Consider the following 17,189-nt stretch of genomic DNA (forward strand, 5'->3'; position numbering starts at 1 on the left):
ATATTTTAGTATATGAAGTAATCCAACATTTTTCAATCAGGTCATCTGGACAGTTTCTTTTTTTTTTTGTGCTGAAAAGTTTTGCCTTCGATCCAGAAGGCTTCATCAGTCAAGGAAACACAACAAAACTGATTCTTCCCCCAACAGCTTACTCCAAAGTGGAACTGGTGAGAAGATGGTCTCTTTGGTACGCCCCTCCTCCATTGCTGGCAATCTTCCTTGTTGACAGTGGTGTCAAACTGGTTGAAAACAACAAAGTCCATGCTCAATAATCCATGTATACAATCAACCAGTTTGACACGACTGTCAACAAGGAAGGGTGCCGGCAATGGAGGAGGGGGCGTACCTAAGAGACCATCTTATCACAAACAAAACTGGTTTGTTCCACTTTGGAGTAAGCTGTTGGGGGAAGAATCAGTTCTGTTGTGTGTTTCCTTGACTGATGAAGCCTTCTGGATTGAAGGCGAAATGTTTCAGCACAAAAAAAAAACTGTCCAGATGACCTGACTGAAAAATGTTGGATTGTATACATGGATTATTGAGCATGAACTTTGTGATATGAAGTAATGTTTTGTATAAAATGAAGACAGCCATGGTTGTTGATGACGTGTTTTAATTATTGTAAAATAGAACGCCGCATATTGCATAAATTTTCAATAGTTTTTAAAGATGTTTAGAGAGCAAACGTCAAGAAGTTTTTATTAATTTTTTTTGTTGCTTATTGAATTCTAAGAAGAAGGCACGGTTTTATGCATGACATGAATACAAAGATTGACTGATCAGTTTTGGTTTAATCTTTCACCATCAGATGTCTTTAAGTAAAGATAATGGATAAAACCTAAATAAAGCTAACTCTTTGAAGCTCATCTTTCCAACCACAGATGGAAACAGATAAACAGTTAAATGTGGTAAAATACTTATCATCTTCATGAGATGTTTGTGCATAAATGTGATAAAAAATAAGTCTTTAAATCCAATAGTATCTTTGGTTAGGAACTAAATATAAAATAAATAAATGAAGAGATTTCTGAGTAGATTAACATCAAATATCTTTAGAGCATCTGTGAATGTGACTTTAAAGAAGGAACTACTTTCCCTGGTGGAGGAAGAAAATGTTCTAAGTTAAATTACTCGACATGTACAGAAAAGTGTGATTCACTTAAAAAGCTCTAGTGTCAAAAACTGATGAGGTGAGAAAATGAATGCTTGCGTGCTTAAGAAAGGAGGATGCCAACATAACCGAATGATCAACATTATATGTAAATACATAAAATACAGTTACAAAATAGTGTCAGTGTAAAGTTGACCAAAAAAAAATTATGTTTATTTTTTGCAGTATTTGTTTAATTCCATCATATTTAGATTAGATAGAAAATTCTTCACGTCTGTTAACAGTTCAACTGAAAGCAGCTAATATATACCAAATAAATAATCCTTTTAAAGAAATGCCAATCCATAGAATTGTCTCTCAAATGTGATTAACGGTAGATGTTTAAAAAAAATCAACAAAGAAAAAGTGCACACAAACTGGATGTAGGAGTAATAAATGAAGACTGGCAATGAAAAGCTTTTCTCGTTGTAATATCAAATGTTTTAAAATAAACTGTACCATGAATCATATACACAATACAACATGTGTGCTCACACATCAATGCAGACAAAAATATTCTGATTTTTTTTCTTTATTACTGTAAACTGTAAGATTTAACTTTCATTATATCCATAAACATTTGAAATTAAACTGAGAACGCTGTAACAGCCTCCGTGCACAGTTATATTCAGTCCTGGTCCTCGAGAACCAATGCATGTTTTAGATGATTTCCTGCTCCAACATTTGACTTCATGGTTGAATTACCTCTTCAGACGTTCTCTGGTTTTACAGAAACCTGTTCATCACTCATTCATTCAAATCAGGTGTGCTGAGGCATAGAAACATCTAAAACGTGCAGGATGGTGGCCCTCAAAGATCAGGGATGGACAACACAAGCATCAAAGCACAATCAAAAAGCCATATATTTATGCATAGTATATATATATATATATATATATATATGCACATGTCTCTCTTGTAAACAAGTCCTCTAGACCCAATGAGACTAACCTGTATAAATAAAGGTTGAATGAATATATTAAAACACTGACAATTTCAGGATTTAAATAACTTTTCTAATGAATATATGTAGATGCATTGATTACCCGATCAAATAATTTTTCAGCTGTGTTTTTAGGAGGTAGACATGCTTTAATATGGAAATAGGATTCAACCCACTGATGCATTTAGTAGTAAATGTCTGTTTCTCTTGTTAGAACATAAACCTGGTCACAATGCTAATATAATAAAGATCAGCAGGGGGTTTTCATCAAAGTTCCATTAAAGGTTTCCTCGGTTCTGCCTCCTCCTCTTTCCCTGGTACATGGAAGTCCACATATGGACACCACTTGGTGTTGAGACACACCAGTTTCTTCAGGGTTGACGTTTTGACGATGCTGAAGCCCGTCTCACCTCCAAAGGTGCTGGGCTTCCAGTACTCAGGGGAGTTGATGGGGTTTCCAAACAGGCCTTTCAGGGAGAACGGAGCACCCATCTCCACCATGCTCTCACCAAAAATGGAATTAGGGCGAGTTTTCTCCAGCATGAGACCAGGATAAAACTCCAGAGCATCTATGTCTCCATAGAGTTCCTCCAAACCATGAGCCATCTCTGTGTCATCTGTTGACAAATAGAAAATCAGAAAATAATTATATCGTCTACAATGGAGTTTTGACCCTTTTGAGAAAGATCTTTGACCACTATAGACATTTAGCTTGATGAAAAATCATGGATAAAAATATATTATTTTCTATCAGTTTATTTTGCTTTGTCTTAGAACCCAGTTATTATCACAAAATACTTTTATGTGCACAGTTTGGATCTCTAAGTTACAATATGGGAATCCATGGTGCACTTTTACGCAGATGATACTCAACTATATCTACCTAAAAATCTAAAGAACCCAGCAACACTGAAAATGTTGCAGGATGTCATTCAGACATAAAATTTTGTCCGAAACAATTTAAAGACACGTCAAAGATCACTTTGTTTGGTCCACTAAAAATGTTTTTTTTTTTGTTTGTTTGTTTCAGCGTGACGCATACATTAATAAATGTTTAATTAGTATTTGATGTTGACTTTAAATTTGATGCTCAAATTATCCCCCTCTTTTAAAAACAATCAAAGAAATCTAATAAGTTTTATAAGTTTTAAATAATAAGTTCTTTGTTGTCCACTGTTGTCATCACTCTTTGTTAAACTCATTTCTCTCTTATAAATGAGTCCCCGAGGCTCAATGGGATTAATCTGTGTAAATGAAGGTTGAATTGAATACTCCAACATGCAGCCACCCTGAGCGGCGTAGTTCTAGTGTGGACATTTGGTGTTAGTTGGGTCTCGCTCCATCAGCTCTAGATGGTTCAAAACACCCCAATCAAATTCATTACCAGTTCTACAGTGAGACACACAAACACACACACACACACACACAAATATTTAGAAAGTAATTCTCTATTAATTCTTTCCAGATCACAGTTTATGATGAAGGATATTTAGGCCTTCTCCATTAGTGCCATTGTTTCACAGAACTTTTTGCCTACAGAACTTCACAAATAACCTTGAAACATTCGACTTCGTAAAAGAGTATCTCACATTTTTCCAAACATTTTAATTGTTGTTATGAATAGCCACCTGAGGCATCTTTTAGAAATTAACATGCTGCCATACAAACACTCAAATTAATCCAGGTGTCTATATATTTGGTCAAGATAGGGCCCAAACATGCAGACTCCCATGAGAACTCGAACAAGATAGATAATGACAAAACAAACAACAACAAAAAAGCTGACATGGCAACAAATAAAATGAGGAACACGACAAACCTAAGGAGCCCAAAGCAGCTTGTCAGTGAAACAAACAAAATAATTAACTGAAGTGAAGATGGAAAGAATAAACAGGTAGGGAGTGATAAGGAGAATGGTGACCGCTCAGCTTAATGAGTCTGAAGAATAGGTGTGAGGTGAATGTCAAGAATTGGACATCAGGACTGACTGAGGGACAAAGACCCAATGACTGGAGGAGACAATGTCAAAAGATGAACAAAAGAAAACACAAAAAAACAGCAACGTCAAAAAAAATAAATTAAATCCATATATCAGATAAGACAAAGAATCCAGAATCATGAGATCAGAAACTCATTGTTTCCTGTAATGGTGCATGCTGCAAAATAAAAGTTTACATTTAGTCATCTTACCAGTTAACTCAGAGAAGGATGCGTACGGCTTCAGGTTGAATTTTTTCCTGTATTGATTGAAAGGCTGCAGCCGAGCAGATCTGCCCTCTGTGATTATCGTTTGTGCCACTCTAAGCACCAACTCATGGATGTTGCGACCTCCCCCAATCTAAAAGACAAAAAGTGCGTTACCAGAATGTTCTTTTGACGAAAAACAAAGAAAAGTATCTTTCCTTGTTGCTTGATGGGTGGAAACACCAAATGAACTTCTTTTGTTCTCTGCAAAGAGCAGAGCGATAACATCTCAAAAATTAAACTTACAGGAAGTATTTGTAAAAGGAAGTGAACTTTGATGTGGACAAGTTTGTTTAATAGACCTACAAATGTGATGTTTTTTTAGTTTTATGACTCTAGTTGATAAAAAATGGAGTGGACATGTATTGGACAGCTTTTATAAGCTTGTGGAAAAGTCACTTTTACTCTGGGAAAGAATTTAATCTTTAGAAGAAGCCTGGCTTCACTTAGCAGGTCAGCAACGAGTCTGCTAAATACAAGAGTCCTCCGCAGATGAGGAACGGCAAACACAACTTCCCCTGTGGTGTTTCCTGTCGTATATCTGGGTGTCTGTGTGGTGCATGTGAGTCTAATGAGCTGGTTGACTTATCAGCAACAATGCGTCAGTCCTGGCAAATTAAACAAACCAAAAGGATCACTCTAAAGGCAAAATGAGCTTGCATGAACTATGTGTTATTGTTAGGACCCAGTTATAAATGTATTACTCATTGGGGCATCTCACAGGCAGCCATTAGACAGTATGCTGCAACAATTCTGCAAGACTGAGAAGGAAACCTCTGAGACTTTTGGTGGTGAGATAGCACATGGCTATTTAAGATAAGATGTGCTCACATTTTAATTCTTGTGTCGCACGCTTTCACTTGGAAAAACAAAACCGTTCGGTCTAATCGTTTATAGAGACTTGGTCCAGCTGTGAAAATCATTAAATAAAAGCAAAATGCAAAGAAAAAGCAGAAATATTTTTTGTGAGATGAAAATTTGACAGTTCTGATTATTTGGCAATAAAAACATTGAACTGTTTGAACCAATCAGCAATCCAAAATTTCCTGATACAATCAGGTTGTCTAAAATGGCATCTTGCTTGTGTTCATATATATATTTACTTGTGTAAATGAATTTAAAGTTGGAGCCATACTTGATGAAAACATCCAATGATTTTTATTTTTTGGTGCGAACGTGTACATGTGTTTTAAAAGGTGTGCAACAAACGTTTATATTTCTTTTGTTGGTGGCATACTTAAAAAAATCAAATAAACATTTGCGTGCAAATGCTTTTTTCACACTATTACAGGCTGATATTTTATTACTTGTCCTGCAGGCTGCCGAGAGAAAGCATCCACCAGCTTCTCCACACCGTAATGCACAAGGACAGTGGTGTTGTATAAAAACTGGGAGTATGGGATTTCATCTCCGTCGATGAGAAAGCTGTCTGGCATCAGTGGGTGCCAGTGGTAGAGATGGCAGAACTCCAGGGCGATGCGATTAGTGTACTGGAAGCGCACGTTGAAGAGCAGGGAGGGGTCATACGTAAGCTTCAGGTTGTAACCGCTCAGGTGCTGCACATACTCTTCAATTATGATGTTGATTATCTCACCTGAGAACAAAAACTAATATCAGTTAAGGTGATAAACTTAAATAAAGACCAATGAAACACTGATAAGGATGAGACTTTTAAATCGAACATCACAGCAGTAGTGGCTGTTGTAGAATTTAGCATCAAGTGTTGCTTGCTCCCCTAAATGCTAAAGTTTTAAACAAAGAGCTTGCATGATGTAATAGAGCTCGGAATATGTGTTTGGGATGATGCTCAGCTACTACCACACCAACCTGTAGCACAATTGATATAAAACTGACTGAGTTAAAGCAATGTGTGTGACTGCTACGGACACTAATCTAAACACAAGCTGAGTGCTGCCTTGAAAGGCAGGTGGCCTGGTGCCATGTGTTCTTTTATCTGTATCATTCACAGAATGGATTTTATTGAATCCTTCAGGAAGCAATCATCCAATGTACCTTTATGACAAATTAATATTTAAATCCCTAATTAGTATGCACTGCAGTAGACAGGTGATAACTTAATGGGCAATGTAATGTATACAAACACTTCTTCAACAGAACAAACAACACAAAACCTCACAGCTCTGCAGTCTTTGTGGCCTTGTTTGAATCAGTTCATTCAGAGATCTTCAGTTACAGTAATCCTCTACAAGTAGCTACTGTGGGAATCTGTTTTTGCCCAGTAATGTCTTTTGTATGTCTTTTGCACTCCCTGGTGTTTTTCATCCCGGTTGTTCAGCTCCTGTCTCACCTGTCTCCAATTCTAATTACCCCAGATATTTGTCATTCACGTTATTAGTCTCCCCATAGATTCAGCGTCTCTGTGTTTTTCCTTTGTCTGTGGATTGTGCTTCCAAGCCTGTCACATTCTGTTCCTCCATCATCTCCCTCCTCCATGTAAGTTTTGATGGCCTGACAGCTTTTGCTTGTGTTTAAATATATATACTGTCAGGGGATTTTCGATCAAGGTTTATGGACAGTTTATCAGAATCAGAATGCTTTTATAATCCTTGCACAGTGAAGTACAACAAAATTACTTTCCGTACAGCTGTCCTAAAGCTGGACAGAATTGTACAGGGGGCTGTAGCTTCTAAGATGCACTGCCCTTATTGCTTAGATAAGAAAAAGGGAAGCGAACATAAGGATAGAGGTATTAAAAAAAGATCTCTCACACCATGTCCTTGACAGAGCACAGTTTGAGGCATCAGAAACATCTACCACAGCAAAGCAACATAAATAGACATAATACATATGCGTATGAAGGGGGTGGGGGGTCCCAGCACAGCTGCCAGGTGAGTGACGCAGCCCTTGGCACCTTCGCATTTCCTAAGTTGCTGCGCCAAGGGAGGCGAGGGAGGCCAGTGGAGGCATTGCGTTTGAGGGAAGGTCGTAGCACAGCACAGTCCAGAGCACCCATCCCCACCCAGCCATAGTCCCGATAAGAGGTGTTTGTTTATCAGCCAACTCGGTTGAGCTCTATCACAGGTCCAGGACCTTGGGGAAGGGAGGGAGACAGAGCGTCTTTGTTTCTATAACATCCAAGGAGAAATTTGAGATAGTCCGCCTTCCAAGGCCAGGTCCAGATTCAGATAAGTCAGAAGGTGTGCAAAAAAGGGCTCTGAAAAAGGTTCCGCAAAGAGCAAAGCAGGGATAGAACATCATCACTACTAATGTTAACTTTGAGTTGCCAGAGAGTTCTTTTCTCTGCCAGAGAAGAGCTGATTTGATCCTGCACGTGCAGCTGGATGAGGTTGAGATCATCAGGGCCTGTCTCTGTCTGTGACAGCTGATAAGCTTATATTTAAAAATAATTCTCGCACACTGCCCGGTGCAGATTCTCATGTCTGTGGGAACCAGTGAGTGAAAGTCTGCCCTTGCAAGTAAAACCGATTAAAATATCTTCTCATGTCCTCGAGTGTGGCTTCTTTGAGTAAGTAAGATGGAAAGAGGATATTTTTATACAACATACACTTTTTATTTCTGCCTGGGAGTCTCTTGTGTCTGCCTGCACGTGGGTTCTAAACCTTGAGATCATGATAGCTACAAATCTGCAGCTCATCTAAACTTTTCACCGGAGTCAAAGCAGAAAGTCCTGTTTTGATGTTTAGGTAAACACCATTATTATATCTGTATTTTTTGTTAATTATGCACACTGTAAGCGCTGTTACATTTATTAGGTAAGTTTATTTATGGTAGTAAAATGATGAAGTTTCACTCATGATGCATGGCGAGCAGCAGAAGTGTAATCTATGTGGATCAATCTTTTAGCTAGTAGTCTGATACATTTGGCTTTTAGCTCGTTTAGTATTCTACTTTTAGCTTTAAGTCAGTTTCAGCTTCTTTAGCCAGGCCGTATTGCATTCAGTTTTCATGCTGCTTTTCCACAGAAAATGTATTTTCTTTTGCATCAGTATTTAGTTGTTCTTTTTAAATCTAACACCTGCTAAAGAATGAAAATTCTCCTTTTTTGGGGGGAAAAAAGTCACATTTATTGTGAATAATGCGTATTCTCCTGATCAAAAATAAATAAACAACCATGGCTCATGATAAAGTACCTTTCGGATTTAATTTAAGTTGGAACCTGATCCACAAAACTGCATTTAAATTGAGCCACAGAAGGCATGAAATGTGTTTCATATAAGAAAGCTGAATTCATTTCTTGGTCTTGAAATTTTAATGAAGCCCTATCAGCAGGGATAAGGAAACCAAAGTGAAAAGTTTGTTGTGAAAAACTGCTGACTCACCAATAATGATGAGTCTGGTGGTTTGGAAAAGCTGTTCGTCATCCCATGTGGGATGTTCAGCCTTCAGGACGTCACAGACTCTGTTATGCTCCCTCAGCCAGATGGTGGCGTACATGCTGAGGCCCGGCAGGAGGCCGAACATCTCCTGACCGATGGCCAGGCGTTGTTCAGCAGGGAGATCTTCAGGGTACACCATGTGCACAGGGACCTCTGACACTTTAGGAGGGTACATCTCACCACTTATCAACTGTGGAAGGTCCGTTACAAAAACATAGTATTGTTTGTAAGCCATTGCATATTAATTATATTCACAACTAACAAGTTCTTTCATGAGTTGGCTTTTCTGTGCTTTGGTCAAAACCTCAAAAGTCACAAAGTTCTCATGCACTGTATCAGTAAAACAACATCTGTGGAGAATGTGGCTTTTAGTAAAAGACGCTAATCTCCAATTAAAATCAGTCCGATAAAGCGTCTTCAGTTCCCAGCAAAGCACAAACTGGCTGACAGATATTTCTTTTTTAACCACCATTAGTGTTATCTTAAAAAACATTTGACGTTTTAAAACATTTACAGGAAGTCACACCCGTGACAGATCATATGTTTAAGAAGTGGTAAACTCAGCTTTTCCAGCGTATAAAATTAATGTCAAACATTGAAAGAAATGTAGGACACATTAGTGTTTAAAACATGCAAAATGACAACATTTTAAATAATTATTTTTATATTTACAGTCAAAAGTCTGTTTTTTTTCTATCGTGATAAACTACATTTTACAAAAGAATATGCTTATATATATATATATATATATATATATAAATAATTATATATATATATATAAATAATTATACATAGATATATATAATTATATAGATATATATAATTATATATGTATATATATATATATATTAAAGAATATGCTTATTTATGAGCCTGATAGGAAAAAAAACAACGGTAAACTGAAGCTAAAATATTAAAAATGTCGTTGTGACATTGTCCAGTTGTTCACGATGTTTAATTATAAAAACTATGATAATTTTTTTCTATATTATTAGATGATCAATACCTTTAATAATAATATGAATGCTATATCAGAATTAACACTAACATTTTCTTTATTATATATTTTGTGCTTTAAAAAAAATTGAAGCTAAACTTCTGCATTCAATGGATTTTTGCTGATACTTTTTGTTTTTTTTGTAAGTTTTATAATTTTCAAAAATATTTAGGCTAACTTTTATTTCCATATATTTTCTGTACATTATTTCTTTTATTCCTTGAAAATTATTCTTCTCTTTGAAATCTGCTTCAGCAAAACTTTCTCAATTTTTGTCCGTTTATTCCACTTTTTCATTTTTAGCTACCATTTTACTACTTTACCTTTTACCTAATGTGTTGCCTCTTTGGCTAGCTTTTTGCTACTTTTGCATGTAGCTAATCATTTGCTGCTTTGAGTTAGCATTTAGCTACATTTAGCTTATCGCTACCAAGATGCTACATTTAACTTTCAGCCAGCTTTTACTACTTTTAGCTATCTTTTCACTACATTTGAATTTTAGCTAGGCTTGTAAACAATTTGTTTTAGGTAGTGTGTTGCTACTTTCTACATTTAGCTTTTAGCTAGCCTTTTGCTATAATTAGCACTTGGCGTTTTGATGCTTTTAGTGAGCCTTTTGCCACTAAAATTTTAGAATGTTGCCTCTTTTAGCATTTAATTTGTGTTATGCTTCATGAAGCTTTCAGTGTTTTGCTCCCTCTAGCTTTTAGCTAGTCTTTTTTTACCTGATATTTTAGCTTCCCATCTTCATGAAGCCGAAGCTGATGCTGCCGTTTAAGGTCTTCTCCATAGATGTTGCTTGCATCTACCTAAATAAGACAAAATACAAAAATCCAACACATTCATTTTACACTTTCTGTGTAAAATGCTTCAGCTTTTGAATGCACGTCAGTGTCTCACCCCATGCCCCAATGCTTTGGTGAAGCCTCCTTTACTTTTGTGACTTGTCTTGAAGAACTGATGGGTGAAGTGTTGGGCCATGAAGGCAAACATCAAATTGGTGCCCTGAGGATCTGGCCTAAATTTCTGCCTTTTTAAAAATCTTTCAGTCAACATTATGACGTCAGGAAGAACAAGTTTACCTGCAGAGGAAGGAACATTTGTAGCTCTGTGCAGGACCAGTGTAGGATCTGTGCTCAGTCGTGGTCTCACCTTTAGTCCCCATTGGGAGAGGACAGTCTTCAGGTACAGGAGGAAGGAGTCGGGTGTAGTAGGAGGTGTTCTGGTAGGATTCCCAGCTGAGGTACCCGTATTTGGTATTGTAGGTTGGAGGAGTTGGAACAAGTTCATTTCTCACTGTGATATAAGTACACATGACTTTTATGTTATTTGCTGAAACTTGCTTTAAATGTTCCTTTAAAATATCTGCTGAAAGATCAGGGAGCACCAAAGTTGAGCCATGAAACAAACAAAAAAATCCACTGTTCCGGTTGTAAAATATTAGTGGTGCTGGAGTAAGCTATTTGTTGGGGAATTTTTGGTCAATGTTTATGGCTGTTTTAATCTACTATGGCTGAGAATGTTAACTCTGCCCATGAACCATATGTTTGGATTAGCAAAGAGAGCTGGATGAGGAGCAGGGTGAAGCTGCAGCGAGCAACTGTCGCTCCAAGGTCGCCTCCGAGTCTTTGAGCTCGGCTGAACTGATAAGGTACACAAACAAGCTTCGCACACTGCCCGTGGTAGATTCTTGTGACCGGGCTTAATGCAAGTACTTCCTGTATATCTGTGTAACCTGCCCTGAAAACCTGTCATTGCAAGTAAAAGACAGTTAAAAATCTTCTCGTTGTCGAGTGTGGCTCCTTTAGAGTAAGTGGGATAAAACTAGAATATTTTTCTCCAACACTATCAATAATCCATATCAAACAAATCCAAAGTGCTTGAATACACTGGGCTCTTTGTTTCACTTCTCATCTGAAAGATTTTTTTTCAGTTCTGATTCTAAACTGGCAGATTAAAAAGTCCTCAAGAAAAACTAATCCAGTTCTACTCACGAACGTTGTTTCATACGAGGAGTCCATTTCTAGTCTCAGTAAATGAGGATAATAAGCATAACTCCATCTAAGGCGCAATATATACCTGTATGGGCTGATCAAACAGCACAACTATCAGCTAGAAAATTAGAGTCACTAAACAACATTATTTATTTATTATAAAAGAAAATGAAGTAAATAAAATAAGCTGTATTTCTTAGTAAGCAGATAACTCAACCTGCCTATAAAACATTTCTGAGTTGCTTTAACCTATAGACCCATTAATAAGCTCTGGTCTGTGAATGTGACGATGTCTTCAGCTGATGGAGCCAAGAAATTCCACTTTTATCAGAGGATGTGATATAATTAACACTAAATCAGAAATAGAAGGAAATTGCTAAATTTGTTGGAAAAACTGCGCTTTCGTTCAAAATTTGAAATGTGATAATAACCAAATACAAATGTAACAACTTTTAATTTATTTTCCAAAATTAATAACTGGCTTGTTTATATTAGAATATTGTTGGGATGTTAGCAGATTTTTGCCAATTCTTGATATTGATTGATATTAGTATAAAACATCACAGCAGATTTAACAAGACTTCATCTTAGCATTAAAGCTCAGCTTCTGCATGAATTTTACACAAGGAAACTTTAAATATATTTTAGCAACGACTTATTCAATGCTACTTTTTAAACTTCAGATTTCTTTTGAAATTTCAGTGTTATATAGATCAGATTTCTGTACTTCTACCATTGTAATACATATTTCATAGATCGTAATTACAAAAGCAAGTCCTGCTTTCTTAAAATAAAACACCAAAATAAGAAAATAGCACTAGTAGATCAAAGTAAATGATGGGAAAATTAACTGTTTCTGCTCTGGTCTGTAGATCTGCTGATAAAGTGATTAGTCCAATTTACCAGTCAGGACTATTCTCATGATGGTGCCTCGCAGGAAAGTCTTGTTAACCAGGTCCCAGAACCACTTGAAATGGGTCAGGATGAAGTGGACCACAGTGGGGCTCGGCTTCAGCATCAGATAAATTCTGGTCCAGAATTCGGCTGCGTAGCAAAATCACAACAAAGTGTGACATTTCATTTGTACAAAACATGCTCAGATATAAATCATCGCATCAACCATTTGTTAATATTACTTCAATAAATGCAATATTTATTTTAGAATAAACCATTTTTTGTGTGTGTGTTAGGTGAACCAAGATGATTTATCATTTTCTTACGATTGGTGCAGTTTTGTCCATTGAAGCCGGTGCGAGTGCAGTCACATTTATAATCTTCTGGTCCGAATCGCACACACACTCCTGAGTTCTCACAGGGGTAGTAGCAACAAGGATTCACTGAAAATAATAGTTTAGTGGTAAATATTGTTAGAATTAAAGTTGCTTTATGATTAATTTCTAAAGGCTGAAATCATCCTTTAAACCAATAAACGATCCCAAATTATTTGAAACTCATAGTAAAACACAAAGAGGCACAAAAACACAAAAAGCATGAACATCAAATGATTTGAATGTCCAAAATAATTGAACATAAATGCAACATTAATTAATTAAACAAGCAAAACACATAAAATAAAATAAAATTCTGCAAAGTTGTAAATTCGTGAAAGTAGTCTTTTTATCATTATTATTATCATTATTATTATTATTATTATTAGGGTCAAATATTTGTAAAGCAGTGATAATCGCCAAGCTCTACAACTGCAACAGCAGCAAAAAACAACTTTTTTTTTCTGCAAATAGGCAAACTACTCTATATGGTATCTATGGCTAGATGGAACCAGTTTAAACTTTATTACCCATAAGGCTCAACAGGGAAATACTGGACCTCAATAAAAACTTTCCATTTATTGAGTTGAGGCAGGTTATTTAGGCTGATTCCTGCCACTCTGACGATGACCTGCAGGTTGTTCTGATTAGAAAAACCAACAACCCATGAACATGAAGGTCAGTCCTCCCAACTTTAAAGAACAAAGCTTGTGATCAAAAATCTATAGGTGCTAGTGGGCCTTTTGGAGAGCAAGTCAGTTTGGAGCTCAAAGTCAGTCCATCCTCCATGACAAGTATTTATATTTTTTTGTAATGTTACCCTGAAATCACATATTTTGTCTAAAATGCAATATAGTTTCTTAATTTCTGACATATTGTTGTCTAAATAGGAGTCTTTCACTCAGGACCATGATCAGAATTTACATTATTATGCAAATAAGCAATAACCAAAGTGTCTGCAAACTTTACAATAAAACAATCTGGATATATTGGGGAAGCATTAACGTAAATAATAAATGAAAGGAGCGAGAGAACATGAGATGAGCCAGAAGAGGATAAAAGAATCTCGTTCACGTCACACGCTGCACCAGACTGATCCAGAAATCTGTCACCCAACAAGTCAGACCAGGATTAACGTGCAACCGTTGCATTCCCTCTGCTAAAACTGGATACAACTAAAGGTCAAAGAGAAATCAACAAAAACAAGACGAGCACAAGAGTTTGCAGTGTCAGGATGAGAAAAAAAGTCATATTAACGTGCAAAGTGCATTGTCACCACCTCCACCTGTTGAGCAGCCTTTAAATGCACTTTCACAGTTTTTACAAACGATTTCAGAGCCATAAAGGTCAGTGTTATAGGTCTGTTAAATGTAGGTGTCTGTGGAGTTTTATTTGTCAGTGCATGTATAGCACTTTTCAAACCTTGTGAAGATATATCGACAGTATGAAAATTAAACTAAATTTTAGCTATGCAGCATATAACATCTAAATTGATGCATAAATCAAAAGATTTATAAACCAAGAGCACAAAAAAAAAACAACCCTAAAACCACAGAAAGGAGCGGTAAAGTATTTAGAAAGAGATGAAAAACCACATTAAGGATATCTGTTCCAACGAAGGAGAAACTCTTGATTTCTAAGAAAATGTCAAGTTGAACATCGTGAGGGTTTTTGCTGTATTGCAAAATATATTTATGCTTTACAGATTCATTTTATTTAGAGCAACATAAACTGTGGTTTCTATAAACATTTTATTCAAAATCAGACACTCAAACAATTACTCTTTGCCTAGAGTTGTTAAAGGTGTAGGACGCTATCAATTCCTTTATGCTGCTGTATTCATGCCAATCTGCTCATACAGGCTCATGTTCAGGCTGCTGTTTAATAAACTCTGTTAATTTGCATTATTAGTGTTTAGCATGTATCTTGGCTCCTTTGGCGCGTCCTTTGGCGTTCGTTTAGCGTGTATCTTGATGTGTGTCTTAGATCCTTGTACAGCACACTGTTTCTTCTTGTACTTTATATTTTTTGGGTTGAACTGGGATCTTGAGTACACAATTTCATTCCACCTCATGTACCACATGTGATGCGAATGACAATAAAGAACCTTGAAAGGCCCGTTCCGCCTCCGTCAGAGTTTCAGATTGACGACTCACAGATTTACTGAAAAAACATGTCGCATGATTTAGAATACAGACGCGTGTTTAAATAGATCTGTCTTTTCAAACTAAAACTGCCCTAACTGAGCTGCTGCTGTAACTCTTATACAATGTTATCATATTGTGTAACAAAACTTAAAGGACACCATGATGTGACTCTGGGTCCAGTGGGCAAAACCACCCAGATGAAGGAGCTTGCATTAAGTCTGAAGCTGCATGTCTAAATCAGGCGGTCCAACCACTTCCACATACAGTACCGTTAACATTTGTCGTATGATGACTTCCTGTCCCTCCTTCATACTTGCAGAAGTTCAGGGTGATAAAGTGACGTTGCGTCGTTATTTCCCTCCTTATTCGCTGCGTAGATAATGTCCATGCATAATCGACACACGTTTTCAAAAGAAGAAAGTGTCAAGTTGCACAATGAAATAAAATTTCACTGTTTTTTTTTTTTTTTTTTACTATATTTTTTTTAATGGTAGGAAGATATTCAGCAGACTTTCATTGCAACTTGTTTTAAAAGCAGCCACTCTCATATCTGAAAGAAGTTTGGCTGCATAAACATAAAGACGAGCTCAGTGTGTGCACTTCAAACTTTTGCATGCGGTGGATTGTGTGTGTGCTTTTTTTTTCTGTTTTTGCTGTACCAGTATCTAAATATGTCAAGAATCATTGAACAGCTTTTAATCAAACTTTCAGAATTTAATCACTGGCTGATTAACATTTGGAGTCAACTCAATTAAACACAGCTTAAACACATAAAATGGCTATAACTCAGTAAGCAAGATAAGAAAAGTAAGGTTGCAGGTTTAACTCCCGGCTCGAGACCTTTCTGTGTGGAGTTTGTAAGTTCCAAGAAAATCTTGTGGTGAACTCTGTTTGTCTGTTAGCAAAATATCTCACGAACTACTGGACAGACTTTAACAAAACCTTCAGAAAGTATTCGTTGGATGTACTTGTATAAACATTTAACTTGTGGAGTCAATCCAGTTCAAGATGGCTGCCACAGCCAATTAGCCTCATCAGGTTTACAGATACTGAGTTAACATTTGACGTGGTAGTAGCTGAGCATCATACTCAACACATTCTCTAGTGTGACGTCACACAGTAAGTTTATTATTTTAGTGATGGTATTTCCAATGTTTGACCTAAACAACTATGAAAGACAAACAGATGATATGGATTATTTCAAGGAATGCTAGTGATTTATTGTATTCTCTATATTTATGAACAATAACAAGAAAAGCTTTAAAAAAGCAGACTTTAAGTCTCATATAATGAGATATAATGAAGAAAGGCGAGAATATGATGAAACTCAGTCTGTTTCAGTTCAACAAGTGACACGATGGACATTTTATTCTTTAAGTTACATCAGGCCAAAGATCCACATGGTTCACATAATAAAGTGATACATCAGAAAACTGGATTACTACAGTACTGTACTTTGTAAATCACACATGATTCAGCCATGAAATGCCAAAGAAAAAAAAAATCACATTAATTAAAAAAGATAATAAACATAATTCCTTACCAGCAGATGAAGAGCTCCTCAGCAGCATCAGAAGCACCCAGATGAAGCTCACCTCTGTTGAAATACCAGAACGTTAATAACTGGATTATTATCAGCATAAGCTTATATAGCTTGAGGACTTACCTTTCATGGTTATTCACAGTGAATTAAATTAGTTGTCACAGTGTTGTTGTGAGAAGCAGGGCTGCTTTCTCCATCTCAGCGGCTTTATATGGTGTCGACAATGGGCGGTCACAGTTTCCTCCACTTCCTCCTTTTTAATGCATTAAAGAAAAACTCCTGCAGTTTCAACGTGTTTAATAATCTCAACCAGACGTGCAACAGTTCTCCCATAAGAAGTGTTTAGTTTGCAAGTTAACCTGGCAAAACCTTTCTTATAACTGTGAATTATTTGTTCATCAGATCATGCAAAGGAGCCAGAAGCTGTGGGAGAATCTCAAAGTGTTTGATCTCCACCTGCTGGAAGATTGCTCCAACTGGTCCTGTGCTGAGCTCTGAAAGTAAAGATGGTGGGACTGAAAGTGTTTTCCTTTGCAAGGCAAATA

At 36.7% G+C, this 17,189-nt stretch overlaps 1 protein-coding gene across 1 annotated transcript; it reads right to left on the reverse strand.

Moving 5' to 3' along the window:
• Positions 1–2,360: 2,360 nt before the first annotated feature.
• On the reverse strand, positions 2,361–16,827 carry ptgs1 (prostaglandin-endoperoxide synthase 1). Its single transcript, XM_037680887.1, has 11 exons — positions 16,768–16,827; positions 16,645–16,698; positions 12,907–13,023; positions 12,590–12,730; positions 10,845–10,988; positions 10,593–10,774; positions 10,418–10,501; positions 8,639–8,885; positions 5,645–5,931; positions 4,284–4,431; positions 2,361–2,710 (listed from the first exon to the last, which is right to left on the reverse strand). Exons 1-11 carry the CDS (start codon positions 16,772–16,774, stop codon positions 2,361–2,363), a joined length of 1,761 nt encoding a protein of 586 aa, XP_037536815.1. The 5' UTR covers positions 16,775–16,827.
• Positions 16,828–17,189: the final 362 nt, after the last annotated feature.

This window comes from Nematolebias whitei, chromosome 8 (genome assembly GCF_014905685.2).
Source record: "Nematolebias whitei isolate Nwh7 chromosome 8, NemWhi1, whole genome shotgun sequence".
NCBI lineage: Eukaryota > Metazoa > Chordata > Actinopteri > Cyprinodontiformes > Rivulidae > Nematolebias > Nematolebias whitei.

Bases quoted from the DNA above. Each gene is read 5' to 3' on its own strand.
- ptgs1 (XM_037680887.1), bottom strand. The intron at 13,024-16,644 runs GTAAGGAATTAT...TATTATTTTCAG, and splicing joins GAGGAGCTCTTCATCTGCTG to TGAATCCTTGTTGCTACTAC. The intron at 10,775-10,844 runs GTGAGACCACGA...CTTCCTCTGCAG, and splicing joins TCTCCCAATGGGGACTAAAG to GTAAACTTGTTCTTCCTGAC.